Below are 22490 nucleotides of genomic sequence, written 5' to 3' on the forward strand. Positions count from 1 at the left end.
ATATTTCGATCATCTATGGGGCACCTAGATTGCAATTTTAATAAAAATTCAGGACTCAAAATTTTTGAAAAACCGACAAGGGGTTAGCCTTGCAAAATAATGAAATTTTGGCCAAAATTTGACTTTTCTCCAAATCACTTAGAAATCATTTTCAAAGAAAAAGAAACATATTTCGATCATCTATGGGGCACCTAGATTGCAATTTTAATAAAAATTCAGGACTCAAAATTTTTGAAAAACCGACAAGGGGTTAGCCTTGCAAAATAATGAAATTTTGGCCAAAATTTGACTTTTCTCCAAATCACTTAGAAATCATTTTCAAAGAAAAAGAAACATATTTCGATCATCTATGGGGCACCTAGATTGCAATTTTAATAAAAATTCAGGACTCAAAATTTTTGAAAAATCGACAAGGGGTTAGCCTTGCAAAATGATGAAATTTTGGCCAAAATTTGACTTTTCTCCAAATCACTTAGAAATCATTTTCAAAGAAAAAGAAACATATTTCGATCATCTATGGGGCACCTAGATTGCAATTTTAATAAAAATTCAGGACTCAAAATTTTTGAAAAATCGACAAGGGGTTAGCCTTGCAAAATAATGAAATTTTGGCCAAAATTTGACTTTTCTCCAAATCACTTAGAAATCATTTTCAAAGAAAAAGAAACATATTTCGATCATCTATGGGGCACCTAGATTGCAATTTTAATAAAAATTCAGGACTCAAAATTTTTGAAAAATCGACAAGGGGTTAGCCTTGCAAAATAATTCTTTTCTCCCCTAAATGATAAAAGGCATTACTCTCTGAAAACGTACCTACTGTCCAAAAAGGATTGCTACCTTTCCTATAAGGGATACGAAGGGAACGCTGAAATCTGCAATTTCATTGGCCTAAAGGTTAACCAATTTGCATAAGGACACTTCGTTTCCAAGCAACTCACAAACCCAAACACTACAGCCCAGTCCCCTGATCATTCACCGCCGCCCCCACATGGCAGCAAAACAAGAAAGCCAAAGGGCGCCCTCGTGCATTTTTAGAGAGTAATGCCTTTTATCGTTTATGCGGTAAAAGAATTTTAAACAAAATTCAAGAGTCAAAAATTTTCAAACAACTGTGAGGCTAAGGCCTTGCAAAATAATTAAATTTTGACAAAAAATCTGATTTGTCTGATTTTTGAAATTACTCAGATTGGATTGTTTTTGTGCATTTTTCGGACGAAAAGTTATATTTATAATCCTAAACGCAGACCTCGAATAAAAGACTGAAGGCACTTTTTCTGGAAAGCAAATACATGTTGAATAATTAAATGACAAACCTGTACAAAAATACAAACAGCATTGACAAAGATAGCTTGGAAAATCCTATTCTACTGACAACACATTTGACCTCTCTGTTGACCCTTCTACTCAAGGTAGATGCTATCCTCTTGAATGATGCTGTTGGTGTCAGCAAGCCAGATATTTCACCTTGTCTGCATGACTTGTGTATTTCTGGGAAGGGAAGGGCAAACAGAAGAAAGCTGAATTCACACAAGGTCCATAAAGGAAGCAGGAGGGAGCAGCAAGAAAATCTGAGACATTCTTATCCTCTCCGAGCACAACAAAAGAGGGCATGATTTTTTGGTGCTCACCGCATAAGTGTGCATTGATAAGGGAGATCAGGGGGGGCATTTGACGCGGAGCAAACTGAGTTCGCGTAACAAATTTATTCCTTAATGTATGCAAGAGCCCGCTAGGAAAACTTACTGCCATCTGTCTTTCTTTTGACGCTTGGGGGTGCACTGTTTGAGGGCATCCAATAGACAGACAAACAAACAAACAGACTATGCAGATGAAGAAGAGTGTTAACTTACACAGAATGCTGCCATGGGCGTGGAACTCTCCTGAAGCCTCCTGTATGCCTCACGGACATGAAGTGGTTTAATGGAACGATACTGGACCAGCGCTAACAGGGACGAGCCACTTGGCTGTTGAGGAGGCAAAGATAAGGTTTCCTTTGGTCAATGTCAGCTTCCCGACTTAAAAGCGTTGAGGAACTGACACAAGGTTGGGTATTTTTAAACTTAGGAAATCCCAACTGAGAGGCCTGCTACTAAAGTTCTTTAATCCGGTCCATTTATGACGAGGTGGCACTCACATGGGGATTTTCTGACAATTCAAGGATAACGTCCTAAACGTTGGATCGCTATACCTACAGGCACACAAGGAAGGTTTTACCAACAAGTTATTGTGCAGTCGAAGTATATTTATTTAAAAAGTTTAGATTTTGGCTTAAATATATTAAAATAAACAGTACTTCGAGATTAAATTCTGAAATAAAAACTGCAATGGAACAATTTTCAGGACCTCGATTTGGAAGTAAGTAACTGAGATGTCAAACAGGCTCTTCTCCTGAGCCTCTCCAGGCCAGAGAAACCTACAGATACCTTGTTCACACCTGAAGTTTCTTTTAAACTTGTAGTCACAAACGTTGATGAAAATGAGGTGTAATGTTGTAATGGGTGTTTGTGATGAAGGAAGTCCCCCCAACACTTTTTAATTTGCCGAGTTCTCACCTTCTTTTTCCTCTTGGATTTCGACTTTGACAAGCCCCCTCCATGCCCAGAGGTCTTAGAGTCCCCCTGCGCTTGGAATGAACCATCCGACGAGTTGCTATTCAGGGAAACGTTCATCGCAGCACCCCCTGCTCCGCTGGAGGACAGAAAGGGAGATACCATTTTGCCGTTAGGGGAGGTGGGCGAGGAGGTGGGAGATTGGAGGGGCGTAGAGGAGGGGGAAGGTTTGGATTTACCAAGGAAGGGGCCGGGAGAGGGAAGGTTATTGGAGCACAAAGGGGCGGAGGTTTTGGTGAGAGGGTCCCAAGGGGCGGCTGCCATGTCCCTGCGAACGATGAAGGACAGTTCCACAAGCTGTAAAACAAGAAAGACAAAAATAGACATGACTATGGAAAATGTGCAATAAAAAAAGATCAGCGCTGTCACAAAAAAGGTCAGCACAACACCTTCCAAATTGCTGTGAAATCTTACAAAACGTCTTGGTGGATTTTGAAAGATCTGGGAAAGTTAGGGCAAAGGAAAACGACTGAAACAAATGTTGGTAAAATAAAGGTAAGTGTTGAAAATTTTTTTTTTAACAATACATGACACGAACCTGAGCTACAGTCTCATACGCAAGGTACTGCATGATCTCCAAAGCAAAAGGGTTGGGTTTAGGTTCCAAAGACGAGTAGTCCAACCACTCCTTGAATTTGGATCCCTTCTTAGCTGTGGAGAGCCAAAAAAAAAATCAAAAATACAGAGGTGTGAATTTGTGAGCAGGGGAATGGGTATTTAACACTTACTCCTGACTAACTTATTTTTGAAAAGATTTCCTTAAATCCTGGAAATATTTTCCACAGTGCAGGAAACTAACGGCACATTCTTTGGCATTTTGAAAGGGTGTCAAGCCCATGGTAAAGTAACAGACCTTCCAAAATCCTGCAAATGTTGAAGAATCTGGAAAAGTTAGGGCAAAGGAAAGTGATTGAAACAAATGTTGGTAAAATGAATATAACCAAATCAAACTTCGGAGATACAGCAATGTCCTTATAAAGTACTCACAGAAGTTGACTTGGCGAGCCTCAGTAAACTCCTTGTACGTGTTGCTGTCCATATATCGTGTCCTCATCTCAGCTCGTTCCAATCTCTCCATCTTGACTGGATCGGCCTCATCATTATCCAGCAGTGACAACAACTCCCCTGATTGGTCGATGGTGCTCAGGAAGTCGTAAGAAATCTTTTGGCGTCGGCAGAATGCTTTCTGATCTGTGGAAGAATAAAACAACACGGGCGCGTTAACTTGAAACTCAAATCCATTTGTACTTGAGAGCTTCAGAAACTAAATGAAGCATGCCTGGCACTGCAACAAAACTTGGACATCAAGTCTGGTGTTAATAAAATATACAGTACATATAGTACCTGGATCCAATAGCCCATTTCCAACAGAAGCAAATAAAACCAGCTGTGAGTTTGAGTTAGATTTGGGAAGGTCTGAGTTAAGTGAACCAACAGAAGAGTGTGAGGAGAGGAGAATGGGATGTCAGGAGACAGCGAATGAAGAAGAGAAAAATGAAAGGGTGTGACAGAAAGATGAACTACAAGAAGGTCTTGGAATGAAATCCTGACAAGAACCACACTGTCCTCAAATTCACCACAAATCCCTTCCGTGTCACCACAAGGCCTGGTACATCACCACAAGTTCCCATAATTCACAAGTTTTCACATGTCACATCAAGTCACTAAGAGTCCTCACAAGTTGTCTTGAAATCAATTCAAGAGCTATTCAAATAAATGGCGACAGAGATATGACATTCATGACAATAAATATAATTGGACTATGATTTGACTAATCATTCGATTTGGGATTCTGTTTCCAATGACTTGACTACAACTCTGTATTTCTTTGGATAAATTTTTAATGTCCCCAAAACTGAAAGGTCTTTCCGAGCAAGTTCCTACCCAGATCCCCTGGCGTGAGCTCCTCATCTTCGCCTGATGTGCCCATCATCTTGGCCAGTTTCTGCCGTTGATCTCTGTGATGTAGGAATTGCAACAACCGTCGCAGCTTGTCACGGTCATGGCGCATCAAGAAAATGAAGTCTTCAATGCTGATGAAGCGAGCATTGCGCATGTAGCAGACGTCAGCAGCCCGCTGCAACTGCAAATGTGAGATTGGACACAACTGTTAAAGACATATGGTGTATGGTTTCACATTAAAGAAAATACAAGACAATATGTAAATGTTCTTAACCTTTGGTAGCAAAAACAGAGATATTCTCACACAAATATTTAATGTTTGAAGTCACTAGTTGGGTGAAAGGCATGTATGTCTGTGCTATGATGTACAGGGTGTCAAAGAAACTATGGGTACGTGTCATTTGATATAATGAGGCAACATGTTTACAAATTACAACTGTAGACCCAAAGGTGGAGCAAGTCTTCAAGTTTGGTCTACCTTGAGTAATTTGACAAGCGGGGACATTCACTATTCTGGAAGCAAAATGTTTGGCCAATAATATACAGGAAATACACCAGCAGCTGTGTATTTCACAAAACTGTGCTGTTGATGTTAAAGGAACACGAGCTAAACTATCTCTAGGACTGCACATAAAAGTGTAATTGATTATGATGCACGTGTAACTGTGTTGATAAAAAGTAAGGAAGATGTCAAAAACTCCAGCATTTGCTTTTTTTTCCCCCAAAACTCCCAGTATTTCACTTTTTCCTTTGTATCCACCATTGTGACCTTATCATACCTACAATGTTTCTAGCAAATTGAATCAGAAAATTTTAAAAATACACTTTAAACAAGGAACACCTGAAGGGAAATAGGACCACCATACCAATCCATTTTCCACACCCTTATCTTTCCCAAATTGTTCAACTCTCAAGCCAGGGATATCTTGTTTATCGGGGAGGAAAAACAACTCCAAACCTGTTGCAGTCATTAATTGTCTCCCTGTGGAGGTCAGAGTAAAAATAGCCCATCAACGTGCAGGAAATGAAATGGACATTTCAAAACTGGCTTCCAAAAAAACCACAGAAACTGTCATCACAGTCACAAGATCGGAGCAAATTTACAGCCAAACAGCCGATCCAAGCACTCCGGGAAATTGTGGTTGTTTGTGCCATTTACAAAAAATGCAAGCAATTCCAAGGAGACATTTCTGATTCGTAAATATCTTTGACAGTCAAGCCAGACTTCGCAGCATATAAATAGCTTTTAATGACAAAGTAGAAACAGGCTCACTTCTGAACCGTTAACAGGACTACAATTTTTTGGGTTGGTTAAAATTATTTGATAAATTGGACTCTAGTATTGCCAAATAATGCTGCAAAACAATTCTCCAAATTGAAGGCATTCTTGGAAAAAAATGACAGAAATGAAGGACAGGATTTTTGTCCGGTGTATGTGACTGGAAACTAACTTCAATGTCTAGAAAAGCATCACATCTAGACATCTAGAATAGTCATTCAAGAGGGAACCATCTTCTGTCTTTATGCTGCTTATGACTGCCTTGTCCTCATGATGCTCAAATCGCTCATGTTGCTCAATTTTCAGTGAACAAAAAAGACAGCAAATGAATGTTTTTAATCATTTGGTCCACAAATTGATGTGCTTATGTATCTGAAGAGAGTGGAGTTACCAATAAAACTTAGTGATAGAAATGGTACACCTTTCAAAGTTCACAGTTCTCAGAGAGCTGCTTTAAGAAGATGGACTATCTATCTTGGCACTTGAATTGTGATGCAAGAACCAGATATGATAAATGTCACTACCACCAGCAGCAGATTGGCTGTTAGTTACTACAAGCCCTTAACTGATCTCTTCACCAGCTGTGCCTGTGTGGTGCCAAGTCACCGACTTGCTTACTAATCCCATCAAGGCAGTAGAGGTGGATGGGGGAAAGGCTTGCAAGCAGTCCATGACATCACAACCTACGTCATTCTGATCCCAGATAACTCAACTGCCATCAGGCCGGCCGAAAAATGGCGAGGGGGGGGCAGTTGCCCAGGAAACTCACTAACAAGATCCAGCAAAACGACCCATTTCCTGTTTGTCCCAAACCAGGCGAGATTGCTCCGCAAACATCGCATGAATGCTGTCCTTATAGAGGTCTCGATTAATCAATCAATTAAACAGCCCCGACAAGATGACAGCTGCATTGACGTCTTTTCGGAGGCATATATTTGGTGGCCCCCACTAGCCCCTTGGGCTACTGATGGGGATCCTGGGCGAATTGTACTGGCCGATGGTTCTTGTGTTTCATTGTCAGCTCATAATACAAATTAACAACCCCAAGAGCGCAGGTCAACTATGTTATTCGTTTCCTGAGCAGACTTGGGGTTTATCCCTCAATCTATTAACACCATCCACCTGGGATTTGGGGTGGGTCCGATCAGCTCACATCGCACGTCAGAATGCTCCTTGGGCACTGGAGACGCCTGGGCTACATTAAGAGTCCTGCAATCAGGATGACATGCTGAAAACGTGCAGGAATTAATCCTGGATGACGAGGCACAATTTGGCCCATTTGGTCTTGCTTTGTAGGTGAAGAGACAGCAGGTGCGATAGACAGATACGATAAAATAGAATGATCATTGATGTCTTGAGATGGTTACTGGTCTACTGATAGGTGAGGTTGGTACCGGTATGGGCATAACAATGACAGTGCAAAAAAATGTTCTTAATCTTTGCCTAAAATCTTCCGATGTTTTTCAGCACAGATTCACTTAGGACGAGTTCGGGCGACATGTTCTTGACATGGGTTTCTTGTTCTCGCGCTCGAACGGCGGGAACACGACTCAAGAGCACTGGTCTCGGAACAGGATCACACACCACCTCCTCGTCAGGGTTTTACAGGAACACACGGAAAAACTCGTGAGATTTTGATTTTCGTACAGCTGCAAAAAGTAGAGAGATGGCTTACAAAGCCATAGGTAATGGGAAGTTTTGCAAAATTAACATTATTAAAAAAGAAATGAATGTTCCTGTTTATATAGAAAAAAATACAACCCATCCAAAACTTTAACTCTCGAATAACGTAGCCTACATGGACGCCGCCATGTTGCATGATGCTTGTCACTAACTAGACTACCAGCGATAACCGGTTGTTTGTTCCCGGCATTCGAGTGGCCGACCCACGAACAACAAATCGAGCTGTTCGTGAACATACGGGAACAAGCCGCCCCAACTCGGCCTTATAGAGAATACAGGTTATTGGCCATGAGCAGGAGCTGTAGAGGGCACTGTACAATTGCACAGAAAGCCCCTGTTGAGACAAGTTCCTTGGTAACACCACAAACCAGCTCACTCACGCCATACTGCTCTCATGTACCTTGAAGTGACCAACCCACTCTACATGTTCACAAAACTCAAGCAAGAAATGTCTTCTGCTGATGTCTGCTTGAGACAAAGGCTGCTGAGTGACAGAAAATAGCACGAACAAAGTGGCATTCACAAACTGATCCTACAGGGCCAATATGTGCGCAAACTAGCCAGTACCATCTTCCCTGCCAAAATTGGTTAGTATGGAACAAAGCTGAGGCCACAAGCCACTGGGGTGGTAAATAGATGTAGGTAAGATCACAAAATTAAATGATGACTTCACGCCATTCACTGTTTAATCTGTTTAATCAAAATTTTAATCAAAGGTTTTTACGACAAAAAGTAGTTGAAATGTAATCTGACAAGTATGTACTTTTTCCTCCTTAAAACAAAGTGTACAAAATTTGGAGTGTTTGAAGTCTGAAAGTTGTTTGGTAACCTTCTCTTAATGTATTTACCCTCAAAGGACCACTGTTCTCTAGCTGTGTCCCCTCTCAACCACTTCAATAATCGGCAGTGAACTGTGTACACAAAAAGTACTCAACTACAAAACTTCTCATCAATTGAGTGTCTTGAGCTTGGCATGGGCGTTTGCTGGTTGCAAATAAAGGGGCTTTCTTGGATCACGCTGGCAACAGACAGGACCCCATAGCTCTGGTAGACCATTCCAGACATGGCCTTTACCTGTTTTATTGGTCCTAAATATAAATGCCTCCCACGCAATTGCTCCAAGGAGACTTGATAGTAACACATACATGTAGGATGACAAACTCAGTCGGGTGGGATTACGGTGGGGCTAAAGTTAGACAAAATGACGATGGAAAACAACTTAAACGCCCCGCGAAATACTGATAAGAAAGTCATAACAGGTGAAACAAATAAGGAATAGGCCCCACGGTGTGCAAATCTGACAAGCGATTTATCCAAGCATGACACCATCAGAATCCTGAACAGATTTGAAGCAGTGCTGTGTCTTTTTATAAGGTGAGCCGACAGAATTAGAGGCTCTTTTTTTCTTCACCATCAGGACATCCTGGGCTTTTTCGCATCTCCGCCAGGAGAGATTACAGGAGCCGAATTAAAAAAAAAGTGAAAAATAGCGCTTCTTATTATAGGCAGTGACTGATTCATCTTCCTAGCGTGGGATCAAAAACAGACAAAAAGGGTGTTATTTTGGGGGAGGGAAAGTTGTCAAATCACCTGCTAGAAATGAAAGTAACTATGAGCTGTCTTCATATTGCATGAGATGATGATGAGAGTGTAATCCATCTCTGTGATAGGACTCTGCAATTTAGCTATAAAAAGACATATGCGCACTTCATCTACATCCTGTCATATCAAATGCAGATTGTCATTCGATATAGATTTCTGAGGTTATTCAGGTAAAGTTTGTTGGGCAAACTGCTGTTTACTGAATGTTGTTGTGAGCTTACTGTGTGCAGGAAATGTCACCTGTGGGGGTTGGCAAGATGTTTTGGACAGCGTCCTCTGACCACCTTCTGTCTCTACACTTCTTGACCAGGGGTGCAGGCTATGGGATCACCCCTCCGTCACATTCTTATTAACACCCCCATCGCCCCATCCCATTCAACATGGTACCTGACAGTTCTGTGCCACATTTTGATATGATAACCATTTATACCCCATGGTAAACTACTCTGGTAACAGTCTCCAGTAAATACAACAATCAATTTGGATGACAGAATCACTATTTCAGAGAAATTGTTTACCAGGCTGGTCAACTGTTGACGCAGGATGTCCTCAATAAGTTCAGCTGATTCCAGCTGTGGGCGTCGGCAATCTCCAAGAGCATACCTGCCGATGACAATAGGAACAAGTAACGCGGAGATTAAGAGATGAAGATCAAGAAAGACGGATATTGGCCGTGGCGGGGAGGAAGGGAGTTGGAGAATGGAACAGGAAACGGGGAGGGTTTCACATGAATGTTGGATGCTGTGAGGTATACGGCATGCAACAAGAATTACAGGCCACTGATCAGAACGGGAAGTTGTCAAAGTAAGGAGGGAGAAGGTGTGAGGAAGTGGAATATAGGTGAGGAAATGGATCAGGTATGAGGGGGCAAAAAAGGAGAACAAACTCAAAAGTGGGTCATGAGACCAAGTTTGGGGGGGGGGAAGATGCAAACCCTTCTCAAGGGGGAAATCAGGGATTTTTTATGGGATAAAATTTTATGGCCTTTCTGAGGGACGAAGATAAATCTTGAGGCTTTTTATACACTTTGGGAAAGAAGGGAAATAAGACAGTCCCCTTTACATATTGCTTTTCTCTCATATTCCTCCCTCCCCATTTTCTCCCTCATGGGGCCAACCCTCATTGGCAACTCCACATCCCAGATTTGCCAATACATGACACTGGAGAGCTCAAATCAACTTTGGTATACCTACAATCGACTGGGTCTCGAAGGTAACACGCTGTTTCACGAAATCACTTATCAAATTTAATGACTGTTGTTTTTTTAAGTACGGTATCTCTGTGAAGTTTATGGTAAGCTCCAACCCTGGTCAAAGTTGTTGGGACATGAGTCAATAGTCACCCCCTCCTCAGCCCCCCCACCCACTCTCCTGGCCAATGGTGTCATCTGGAGCTGGAGTGCAGACCAAGCAGTGAGACCCAACACTGAGAGGGGGGCCAGGGTTGGGGAGGGGTCAGACTGCTTGACATGCTGCAATACTGGAGCACTCGTGGTATTTACCACTCACAGGTGAGTTCTTCATTTCTCCTCAAGTTTATCAAGATGTACATGTAACTGATGAAAATGCTACCGGCTCCTTCTACAGCCATTTCACCATGGGGGGGGAGGAGACAACAGACGGAAGGACAGAGGGAAAATGAGAAGAACTTCAGATCTCTAGGTCTATAGCACTGCTGTTGTCACTTGTGTCTGACTTGGAAGTAATACCAGAACAGACGGCACAAAATTCCCCTGAACAAAGATTAGGAGTAAGTGGGAGATTGCCAACACAAAGCTGGACAGTTCAGTCAATCCACTCTGAGTGGGAAGAGAGAGCATGTTTTGCTGGGTAGTCACAGTGTGCACACACAGGTTTAAGGGTGTTTGGTGCTAGTCATGCTGAACACGGCACTATTTTTTTTTCTTCCAAAAGTGAACAGGGCCCAGTTGGAAAAGCTCCCATTAGCCCACTCTTATTTTGCAAGTGAGGGCGCACTTCAACTCCTTGCAGATAGAGCTCAGAGGTTGGAATCCTGTTTGAGTCAAGCAGCGACTGATTTTGATGTTGTTCCAGTCAGATTCCCCTCACGGATCGATTAATGAATTAATTCTTCTTATCGCTTCCTGTCCCTCCTACTACCATAAAAATCAATGATATCAATGAAATCATGGCTTGATTTCTTTAAGCTTCTGACAAGTTCCCATACTAACAATATCCTGGTTTAGTCTCAAGTGACAGAAAATGTTTGGAACTGATTCCACTTGCGTAAGCAAAGTACTCAACAGAGATAAAGTTGGTTTATGATAGCAGATCCCTTTGGGGTCGAAAGCATCTTATCTAAGTACCTCGATTAGCAGGTTGTTGGCAGAGACTTGCTTGAAACAGGATGGGATTTGAGAGGAAGGAAATGCCTTAATTCTCCCCAAGTTTCGACCACACAAGCGCAGGCCCCAACCGAGTGCTTGCCACCTGCATTTGTTGAGACATATCTGAGGGGGACTGTCAGCATGGATGGGGATGCAGATATGTCAGTCTGTTTACCCCCTTTTTTTTGACTGAAGTGTTTCACTCTTCGTTCAACTCCCATGGCAAACTGTCAATAATCCAGGATTTTCTAAAAAAAAAATGAGATCTGGGTGCATCCTTTTTTTCACTGTCTTCTTCAGGCGGGAAGGGAAACGTTTGTCTCCTCAATCATCACACCGTTGCTTATCTTTCAATTTATTTTAATAACATCCTGCACACCACCTGCTCCTATGTCAATATCCATTAATTCTTTCTCTATACTCCCACTCAAGAACCCAGAGCCCACATGTAGTAGTTTTGTGTTCGTTTGGGCAAGGAACTATAAATTGCTATTGTTTAATATCTCCAGGGTTTCAACACTGGTGAGAACAAATGTACAAAAGCTCCACAATTCTAGAGTTTCAGAGTTTCAGAATCGGAACCTTGAACGGGGCAATACCATCTGCCAAAAGTTCAGGGATGGAACATACAAGTAAGAGTTCAATGCACTACTTCCACGTTTGCAGTTTGCACCAAAGCATTTACACTGTCATCTGGATTATAGTTCTGGAAATGAAATTGTCAATTTAGCCTGACTTTTCCCAGAACACAGCCTTGATCTTTAGGTACTGTTACCCATACAGTTATCACTAGCACTGCAGAAAACGTGATTTTGCTTCCATGGCCTTCGGAGCACTATGAAGTGGAAGCAGTTTTTTTCAGCAGACATTAACGATATCCAATTACCATTAAGAGTGCAGTGACAGAAGGGCTGGTTTGAAACACACATACATGTAGGTATTGACCTTGGCCGCTGATGAGATCGGTAGAAATTTGTGGTCCTGCAAGGCTGGTCTGTTGTCTTGAGCACGTTCTCTAGAGGAAGCAATTTTGCATATTTTTTTTTCATTCCAGGATCAACTTATAATCCAGTGAATGTTGAGAACATTGACAATGTGGCATCATACACAAATGCTGATGTTTTCTGCCCCTGAGCTCTGTGTGTCCTTCAGTAGCTAAGATGCACCCATAAAACTTCTCTTGAAGATGATTGGTTGATCTGGGATGGCAGAAAGGGGGGTGGGGCAGGGACAAATGATTCATGGAAGGAGTAAGGGAGATAGTGTAGTGAATCCCTAGTGTTACTGTGAAGACAAATATGGATGATCAGTCAAGAACTGAAGACTGTGAGTACAGAATCAGCCTAGCTCCTCTCATCGTAAGATTTTACATGAAACTGTCCCACTGAGGCAGTGGATGACATTGTAAATGTGGTTAGCATCTTCCTCCCTTAAAACCTCAGGGATGAATGTGTGAATGATTCCAATGTCAGTGTTGACATGAGTGGAAATGAAAGCTGGCGTGTTTTCCAAACAGCAATCGACAAACAAGACAGAAAATGTGAACGAGATGCATCAACTTAAAGCTCTGAGCAATCAACAGGGAAATCCTTGGGGTTCCTCCCGATGAATAAGGGAAAATCGTTCCTAGTTACGCCCCAGTCCCTTAATCCAGGTTCATAGTTCCCTTCTCTCTTGACCCCCTAACACCATTGTCAACAAATTACATTCTCTCCTTGTTGCGACCTGCACTACCATGTGCTAGCTTTACGGGGTGGGCCCAGCAATCACGCAAGGGAAAATTCAATTACATCCCTGAACAATTAGTGAAATCTGGAAGGAAGAGAGAAAATGCAACGTCTGCAGTAAGGAGAGGAAGTGGTGCCTGGCCAGGGGCCAACTGTTGAAGGTGGGAGAGCCCCTCACACATCCTGTGGGGGGTTCTGTCTTTTAACTTCCTTGGTAAGTTCCTCTGTAACTTCCGTCTGGCTTGTCACTTTGTGCCGCCTTGTTAATAGCGAGTAAGCACCTCCCTGTGAGAAGACCAAGCACTGTGGAATTACAAGAGGATGGGGCTAGGTCTTTCACATTCAAATTGTTAATTTCCATTTCGTTGTTTGAAGGGGAACTTTAAAAAAAAAAAGGAAACAGAAAAAAAACCTAAACCAGGGTGAAGAATGTTCAAGATAATTGATGATTTTGTATATGGAAGGGAAATAAAATTTAATCAGAGAATATTTAACAGTTCTTGGTGTTCTGCATTATTGTCAATATCTTCCTGGACAAGACAAAAAATATGATCCTAAAAATTTTGGAAGGATGGAAGGATGGATAGACTGTGTTTTACATTTGGATCTGTTCATGGGTATGATGGCTTCATGTTACGGCTGAGATTCCTGGTGGAGATAATGACAATTCTAAACCCAATAGTTATACTACTTAAAATACCCCAAGTTTGTCGTAAGACAAGATTCAATGATTTGTAGCAACATCATAGCCAGCTATGACACAAACACTTGCTACATGACATGCGGAGTACTGTACGTGTAGATTAGGAGTCCCGACGACTTCTGTCCTCTGATTTGGAAGGTCTGAAGTTCAAATCCTGTCACGGAACAAACTGCAATAACTTCTACAGAGACAAAACTGTGACCCACATGTCTGCCTCCTACGGGGAGTTCCTGTTCTTGAGGGGAGACGTCTTCCCCGCCATACGACCATGAGCCTTGAGACGGAAAATCTTGATGAGGATAGGAAGCGCCGTAATTTGACGCAACCACTGCTCATGGGGGGGGGATGAGTGGGGCGTGTATCTCTGTGTGTCTCGCCCTGCCCTGGGAAGGTAGTGAGGTGTTGAAGACAAGTGCAGAGAAAAGTGCAAATGAGACTGAGAATGAACCCTGGTGTGGTAATTAGGTTAACAAGGGCGGGGGGTCTTACACTGGGAAATATTTTGTCCGACGTGCATGGAACCTATTTTCTGATTGTTCAGAAAGGACATAAGGCATGTTACATGTTTTCAGAAAAGAAAATATTCTTGAATCAGAAATGATATATGAAAGTAGGCAAGGCAGTATTTCCATGCTAAATGTCAGGATCCAAGAGTTTTAATAAAGGTTCTGTTTTTTACCAATAAAATTTTGTTAGCTCAGTCACCTGTATGCTTAAGGTTCTGTTTGAGAGCTGTGGAGAAAAAAATGCTATGATCTTCCTTGGATGAGACTCAAACCAATGACCTCCAGCTTAGTAGTGCAGGTCAGTCAACCTTCACACTGTTCAGGGTCAGATAATGCAATGCCACTCAGCGGCCAAACTGGTTTGAGAATACCATTTTGACCACTGTAGAAACCAAACACGATGGACTAAAATTTAACTTTTTCTTACCAAGGATAGTAAAGCCAGAATTTCACTATTTCAGCCCCAAATTTTGAACTCTTTTAAAACTTGGAACAGGAGATTGTACGAAGTTTAAGTCATGTTAACGCCGAAATAAATCTATAAGCATTAACAGAATAAAAATCTACAAGTTTAGCCCAATTTCAAATCTTGGATATCAGTGTGAAAAGATGTACTTGTCATTTGTTAGAAATTTCTTGATCCATTCCTAACTACTATGCTTTACTGAAGGATCCTATCTGGTGAATGGGGATGAACTTGACCATCAATGCAGTGGTCAGCTTGACAAACACAGCTGTAACCCCCCAGGGCAGTCTATGGTCCATCTAACAAGGGGCAGTCCCAGACCTAATGGCCACTCATTAGCCAATTTCTTGTCAATCAAATGACTTCCATCTCCAACACTGGCAACAATTACAACCAGGTCTTGACAACCCAATGTGTCACTGACTGACGCTGACAAATTTGTTTGGGGGGGGGTGGTTTTTATGACTTGAGGATTGAAGCTGTCCAGGTCTGGTGAATGGCACAGTAATTTGGGGATACATTTGGGATAAATTTCATTAATTAGGAAAAATTGGATGTTGACTGATACAACCAACAAGAGGATGATGAAGCGATGACCTTTTGAACAAAAATGGCTAGTCACCGGGCTGAAGATGCACCTACCATATTGGTAGCTTCATTCAAATACTCAAAAATTCAAAAAATGTCTGAAGGGGTGGCATTGAGTTGAAGGGAGGGGGGTCTTTTGGTATCAGATGAAAGATAAACTGATTGATAGGTTTTTAAGCATAAATGGACACTCATTCCATTACTGAACTCTTTGAAATGGGAATCAATGTACTTCAGACAATAATACACTGCCTCTGACCCCCCCCCAAAAAAATTAAAGCTGATACAGCGATCTTCCACTGTCCTGGAAAGTACAGAACTCTCCTAGTATGGAAAGAATAAAAAATGCTACACAAAAAGAACCAATGTTACAAAATATTGACAATTTACAATCAGCCAGACTTTAACAATACTGTCTGTGGGGTGCATGCATATACCATTTCATAATTGCCTTATTGAGATGGTCTAAACCAGGCACATGTCCTGGACAAAAAACTTTTCAGCATGTGTGGAATTCCAACAAACACTACACAGGCTGAGAATATTCTCCTTTGCTTGTACAAGGATCCTAATTAGACACCCATTCACCGTGCCAACCTTTGCTGGGATTCAATTACGGACGTGGAGAGGTTAAGGTCTTGGAAAGAAAAAGTCATTGTCGCAGTTCTTTTCAGGCAGAGTTTAATTCATTTCTGGGTCCTGTTTGACTGCAACAGGGGTGCTAACAGGTACAGTTGTTTGGTAATTTTCATCATTTGCTTACCTGTAACCGCCAGCCCTCTCTCTCTTGCAATCCATTCAAGTTTTTCCAACTTGACACCTGTCAACGCCAACCTCTGGCGCCTGACAGAAAATGGTCATTTCTCACCACAACCAGGCCATTTCCTTCTGGTCTTTATGACTTCAGTCCAATCCTCCCTCAATCAATCATGAGAAAAGACATTCCAACCGAGATTAAATTTGGCAGATGTTTTTTTCAGGGGGAATGACTGTTAAGATTAGTGACACGAAAAAAAGGGGAGTTTTTCTGGAATGATTGGTTGCTTGATAGTTGATAATCAGTTTATGGCCTCTGGGGGTTGTTTTGTTAATGAAAAGTGGATTTTGGGGCGTCCATGAGTTGACTGACAGAGTGAATGGTGAAGGTGGTTTTTAAGCCTTGCACACAATGGGGGTAAATATTGCCATGCATTCCTGATATTAATTGAGATTTGTTATGCTTGGAAAACTTAGGGTTGTACAATCACTTGAGCATCAAACTATCAACAGGTAGAATAAATACAGTCTATTAAATGTTCATAAACAGGAGTTCACATATTTTTAAAGACAACTTTAAACCTAACAAAAGTCATGAATATATTAGAGTCAATTATTTTCATATACCGTACATATATTCATTACAATTCAGATTTTGAAACACCATTACTTACAAAAATTAAACGAAAAACGTTTTAGTGTTGAAGGATTACTTAAGGTTTTATGAAAAATAGGTTATTTTGGTCCAAGGTATGTAATTTGTTTCATGGGAAAGTTGGTTCAGCTTTTTCTGGACAATGACATTACATTTCAAAAAAACATGAATTCTACACTGTTTCCATGGTTGTTGTGATAAACATTGACTGCAAACAGAAATGCTGCTTCATGACGAAGGCCCTGGTGTTGTATTATATATTACTTTGTTGTCAAGGGTTTTAAGAACACAAGAAAAATTGGGATGAATCAATAAATGCGCTCTTTTTTGGACCTGAGGTGAGATCTATTCACCTTGATAAGGTGTGTCGCCCACTATGATACCATGAATTCTGACAATGCCAATCATATGTGCAACAACTCCAATTAATTGGTTCCTTCATTCATCTCGAGTTGAATAAGAGTAAACTAACTGATACATTCTCTCCTGATTGGTCAGTTACGAGTAAGTGGCAGGAGGATCCACCTCCTCATAAGATCTGCATCCTGATTGGCTACAATAGGAATTGCCAAAATGTATACTAAATAATTCCACAGAGTTGTTTTGCACAAATCAGTAGACTGCAGTCAACCCCTCTCCTATGAGAAAATGGCCAGATCCTTTTGAGTGTCCTAGACAGGAGGGGAGGCAAAACAAGTTGAACAGCCAGGCAGACAATTAAAGGCACAACCATTAAGAACTAATGGAACTGGCGGGAGAAAAACAGCTCAGCACAAGGTGTGATTTGCATGTCTGGTTGGGGCAGATTGTATGCAAAACAGCGCCGGTCTTCTCAGCTTCCCCATTTCAGGGAAAAACCACAGAGCATCTAGAGCTCATACCAGAGAGGTTGTGTCATAGGTCTGAAATGGACAAAAACAACCTCTGTACATCAGGTAGACAGTTTCAGACGCTGGCAAACAAATAACAGCAGCACTGTGGCAATAGAAACGAGATATTGAAGGCCAGAGGGATGAGAACATGGAAGAACAATATTTACTTAAGATATCATGAACAAATGAAATAATAACACAAAAGTAAGTATTACTCAATAAATGCAAGAGAGCTGAGTTGTTTTGTGGTCTGCAGTAGCAGCCGGTCAACGGTAGGTGAGGCTGGCTTTTATGAACATTGCAGGATTACGAGCATAAAGACTGACCAGCCATAACTTGGAATGTGCCTTCTTTTGTCAATAGATGGCGCTGTTCTCCTTTCTCTTTTCCACACACAGGTTGGTTCCTGGCCAAGGGTAAAACTGGGCTGGACAAAATGACAGAAATGGGTGACCACAATACCAATGTCCATAGTTTTTGGACAGCAAGTGGAGAAGACCAGTATCATAGAATAGTTTCCTGAAGTGGTCAAAAGGGATGCAAACCCGTTATCATGATCTGAACCATTTTAGAAAAATCACGTTTCATAACTGATCTAGAGGCACAATCTCTTGTTGCTATGACAACTTCACATGAATTGCAAAGGATTTTTGTTGTTTAACTTGAGAGTGAGCGAAGAGCACAGAAATTTTGCTGTGCAATGCTGTCGCATACAGCTTTAACGAAGAAGTTTTACTTTCTCCAATACAAGAACTGTAACCATGGTTATTTCACTGCCACAAAGATACGGTTGATTTAGAAACAGAGGCAAGCGTGGATTGTGGCTTGATCCTTGCGGGTGACCTTTGTGAGGCACTGGTCTCATTAACCATGGCAACAACTTCAATTACTATTAATAAGTTGTTAGAACAAATCTGCAGTGTCATTTACATTTGGTAACAGATATCCGATAACCTGAATTTGGTGGTCTCGCATTGCTGCCATTTAAGGTTTGACTTCTGCTGGGCACGGGATAAAAAAAAGCCCAAATTCCTGTGAGAGACTGATAACGGACGAGCGATACGAAACACGTTCTCTACAAGAACCCAGGGGGAGTTCAGGTACAGTCAGCAACCTATACGCTGACGTTGTGGCTTTGGAGCCCGGGCCTTGTCAAAGAGTCCGGGGGAGCTTGCTCGCACGAACCCCGTGACCTCGATAAATCGCACATCCCTCCGCCAAGTCGCGAATCCCGGACGCCACCACAATGGCATGCTTGTTATTTTTAGTAGGCTATATAGCCAGAGTCGCGGTGATGACAATCGCAGAACCTTCTTGACCCAACGTCTGACCACGAAAGTATATCCGCCGGCTTGCACTTGGCCCACTAGTTCTCTCTACGTTCGTTCTTTCTTGGCCAAACCCTTCAATGATGAGGCTTTTTCCTTTGAGGGGATAGTAAGTGGCACAAATGAATCTGATCTACTTGATCAGACTTGAAGCCAGAGGTGCGAGACAGTGATTAAGTCATATGTGGTCAACACACCGGGCACTTGCATGCCTGTTGTGGTTACTACTAACCCTCAAAACAAGGTCTTCAGTTGCATCAAATTGGGATGTGGTTTGACTGTTTTACCCATAGCAAGTCTAACTGTGTAATTGTCAAACTAGACACTCACACAACCACAAGCAGTCAGATCCAATGCCAACAAAAGTTTACATTAAACATAGAGAAAGAGGAGCTAGGAAGGAAGAAAGTGGAAGTCTGTGACCAAAGCCAAGGAAAAAAATACCAATCAAATATCAAATTTAGCAGACATGAATGGTTGTTTGTGCGTTTGATTTACCTGAACAACTCAGTCGTTGTGACCTACATGTCTATGTCCACGTTTGTTGAAGAAACTGCGGACAGTGTTTCAATTGTATATCTAAAAATTCTGCCAATTCTCTTTATGCAACCAAATGTTGACGACCGGCTTTCTGTCAAGCTTCTGAAAACTCCATTTGAAATTACTGAATGAATAAATTAAAATCAGAGACAAACAAACAAATGACTGTTGACCACTTTTCCTGAGCTCGGCCTGTATGTACAGGTACAGTTGGGGCAAAAGGTTTACAAACAGTCGGTAGAAAAAAAGTTTTCCTTAAATCTGTGCTATTTGAAATAGTTTTGCCAACTTTTTCTCTATGTGGTCAGAAAAATTGTTTCTCAACTTAATGTTCATATTGCATATTTCAACTGAAAATATTCAGACATTTATTACGGTTCAAAATATTAATATTTCTGAAAAATTATTTTGGGAAAAATTTACATCTATCCCCTTACTGTCATTCAAAACATTTCAGAAAGTGGTCCACTGCGACTAAGATGTGACCCAAAATACAGAAAGTGGCACGACATATTAGGGTTGGAGTATGTAATTAAGTACATTAAGTACATTAAGTAGAAACCCATCTTGTCTGTCCAAATGAAAAGAAAAGTTGGTAAGAATGAAATTGTTAAATTTGAGGGAAACTGTTTTTGTTCTACCAGGTGTGTGTCAACTTTTTTGCCCCAGCTGTACATGTATAGATTCCCAAGGCATAAAAAGATGGTCCCCTTTTCTTTTTTGGTGTGCTAGTGAATGTGCATGTGGGTGATGGTTGGGATGGGGTGGGAATCCGAAGAATGGAAAGGAACAGTGGAACATTTCTGAACAAGTAGGAAGTAGTGCATCACATATTCCTGTGGGGTGGGGGTTGAAATAATGGAGCACAAATCTCCTAATGTGTCACGTTCTCCTCCCCTGCTTTCACTGCCAATGTGAAAAGAAGATTCTGACAACATTTCTAGGAACAAGAATTGATGTCTACATGACTTCCGGATTTTCTGTTCAACAATCATGCCAAAATGGGGTTTCAAACTTTTAATTTTTTTTTGTGGTCGCTATTGCCTGCACCAGACACTGACCCCAACAACTCTTCCTATTTTAGGCACATTTTTGACAAGGTTGACAGAAGAGTGACAGGGAACACCAGAGCAAGTGTATCAATCTTGCTAGAGTACCAGTGCAGGGGACCAGTGATTTCCAGGAAAAAAGCCCAACCAGGGGCATGCTCGGAGTCTGAACTTGATACTCCAGGAGCAAAAAACGCCTCAACATGAACTCAAGGTCTTTCACCCTCAGCCCCACTCAACCTGATTATGTCCCAATCAATTAAATATTCAAATGGTCTGGTCTGGTGTTTGTCAGGGAGCTTAAGCCAAACTCCCTAACCACTCAATCACATTCCAAAAACCACTAAAACCCAAAATGGATAGACCAATGCAACTTGTAAGGTCAGCCATCTGATTCCAGTCACCCTTGCCGGGGTCCTACCCTAATAGAAATTTGCGGGTATGGGGCAGATATCTGAATTCATGCTGTGATAGTCAAGCTCGGCTACCTGCTCACTTAACAATGTCCATATAATACTCCTTCCGTAAATACTGAAACCCAGGAAGAGGATTGAATGTTAGTGCCAATGCATATGCACCAGAAGATGTCTTATAAGAGTTAAGCTGAATCTTGATATATCTGCAGAAATTGATAGCACGTCATGAGATAGCACAAAAATGCATTTGTTTTCACGATCTATCCACGCTTTTGTTTTGGGCACTTTTGATTGGACATTTAGCTGACGAGTATGTCTTGTTGACAAAATACAATCTGAAAGATCCTTAATTGGAGAAAGGATTTGTGACTTTACACAAAAAGTTTGCATGTTAAAAAGTTCCTTCTACAAAGAAGGAACATGTGGCTCATCATAGTTATGTATACAGACATCACAATTTTCAACCAACCACATTCTAAACACTGTCCCAGATCTGGCTTAAGTCATATATACATGTATTGTACATGTATCCACAATACATGAACTAGCACTAACTGCTCATGCTGTTATGGCATGTGACTCCAAAGCTAAATGAATGTGCCCACAAACATTTTTCCCGCACCCACAAAGGGGGATCAAATGTACACATACTTTACACATCCAAATAAAGTGTTGGTATCGTGTTCCTTGTAGTGTCCAAAAGGCCGGCAATCTGTCTTCCTGCAGAATGGAAGAGATTCGGTGGCATGCGGGGGGGAGGACATGTGCCCCTCCCCAAAAACGGATGAATGGATATTGAACAAGGCTAACAAAAACTTGTCCCAAAAAAACCACACCACTGAAAGCTGGTGCCCCCCCCGTGAGATGCTGGTGCCCCTTTGTGCCAACCCCCCCACAGGTAAAATCCCACATGTCGCTACACTACTGAAGAGATTCCACTTTTTTCAATGACAGAAAAATGGTACATCCAGTTAGTTTGTCTTTTATACCCAGAAATAGTTTTGAATGTGTTGTAAGCAGTTTTGCAATAGAGTTTAGATGCAAGAATTAATTCATGACAATTAAGCCAACATTTGGAAAAAACCCATTCATGTTGATAATTTTTACTGAACAATTTTCTTGTTGAATTAAAAATTTTAAAAAAGATCACAGGATTCTCGCAGTTGGAGGTTGTTCCATTTATTGCACTCATGTCTGGGCAAAGGGGCAACTCTCCATTCACTTTGTACGAGCTAACAAGGGTTTTGTTCTGTTCATGCCAAGATGCGAATTCGGAATGTAGATTGCCTCATCCAGAGAAAACAGAGAAATGAGGGGAACCCTCACCCTGTGTTCATAACGGATAAACCTTTGTGCATGCTAAACGATGCATGTGGCCATTGTTTGTGGCCACTGTTTGTGGCCACTGTTTGGCATGCACAGGGGTTTACCAATTACAAAAACAGGGCGAGGGCTCCTT

At 41.5% G+C, this 22490-nt stretch overlaps 1 protein-coding gene across 3 annotated transcripts in view; it reads right to left on the reverse strand.

Moving 5' to 3' along the window:
* Positions 1-515: 515 nt before the first annotated feature.
* supt3h (SPT3 homolog, SAGA and STAGA complex component) overlaps positions 516-22490 on the reverse strand; it is a 50338-nt gene continuing 28363 nt past the window's right edge. For 2 of the 3 annotated variants that reach the window (XM_022234293.2, XM_022234294.2), the window contains 7 exons: positions 9597-9681; positions 4497-4695; positions 3600-3803; positions 3151-3263; positions 2556-2909; positions 1854-1967; positions 516-1491 (listed from right to left, as the gene is read on the reverse strand). In XM_022234293.2, the coding sequence (XP_022089985.2) occupies positions 1447-1491; positions 1854-1967; positions 2556-2909; positions 3151-3263; positions 3600-3803; positions 4497-4695; positions 9597-9681 (1114 nt within the window). In that variant the 3' untranslated portion in view covers positions 516-1446. Of the gene's footprint in view, positions 1492-1853; positions 1968-2555; positions 2910-3150; positions 3264-3599; positions 3804-4496; positions 4696-9596; positions 9682-16178; positions 16330-22490 lie in introns of those variants that run through there. The other variant, XM_022234295.2, reaches the window with a different exon arrangement.

Source organism: Acanthaster planci, linkage group LG15 (genome assembly GCF_054643075.1).
Source record: "Acanthaster planci isolate LZ-2023a linkage group LG15, COTS_SCS, whole genome shotgun sequence".
Classification (NCBI taxonomy): Eukaryota; Metazoa; Echinodermata; class Asteroidea; order Valvatida; family Acanthasteridae; genus Acanthaster; species Acanthaster planci.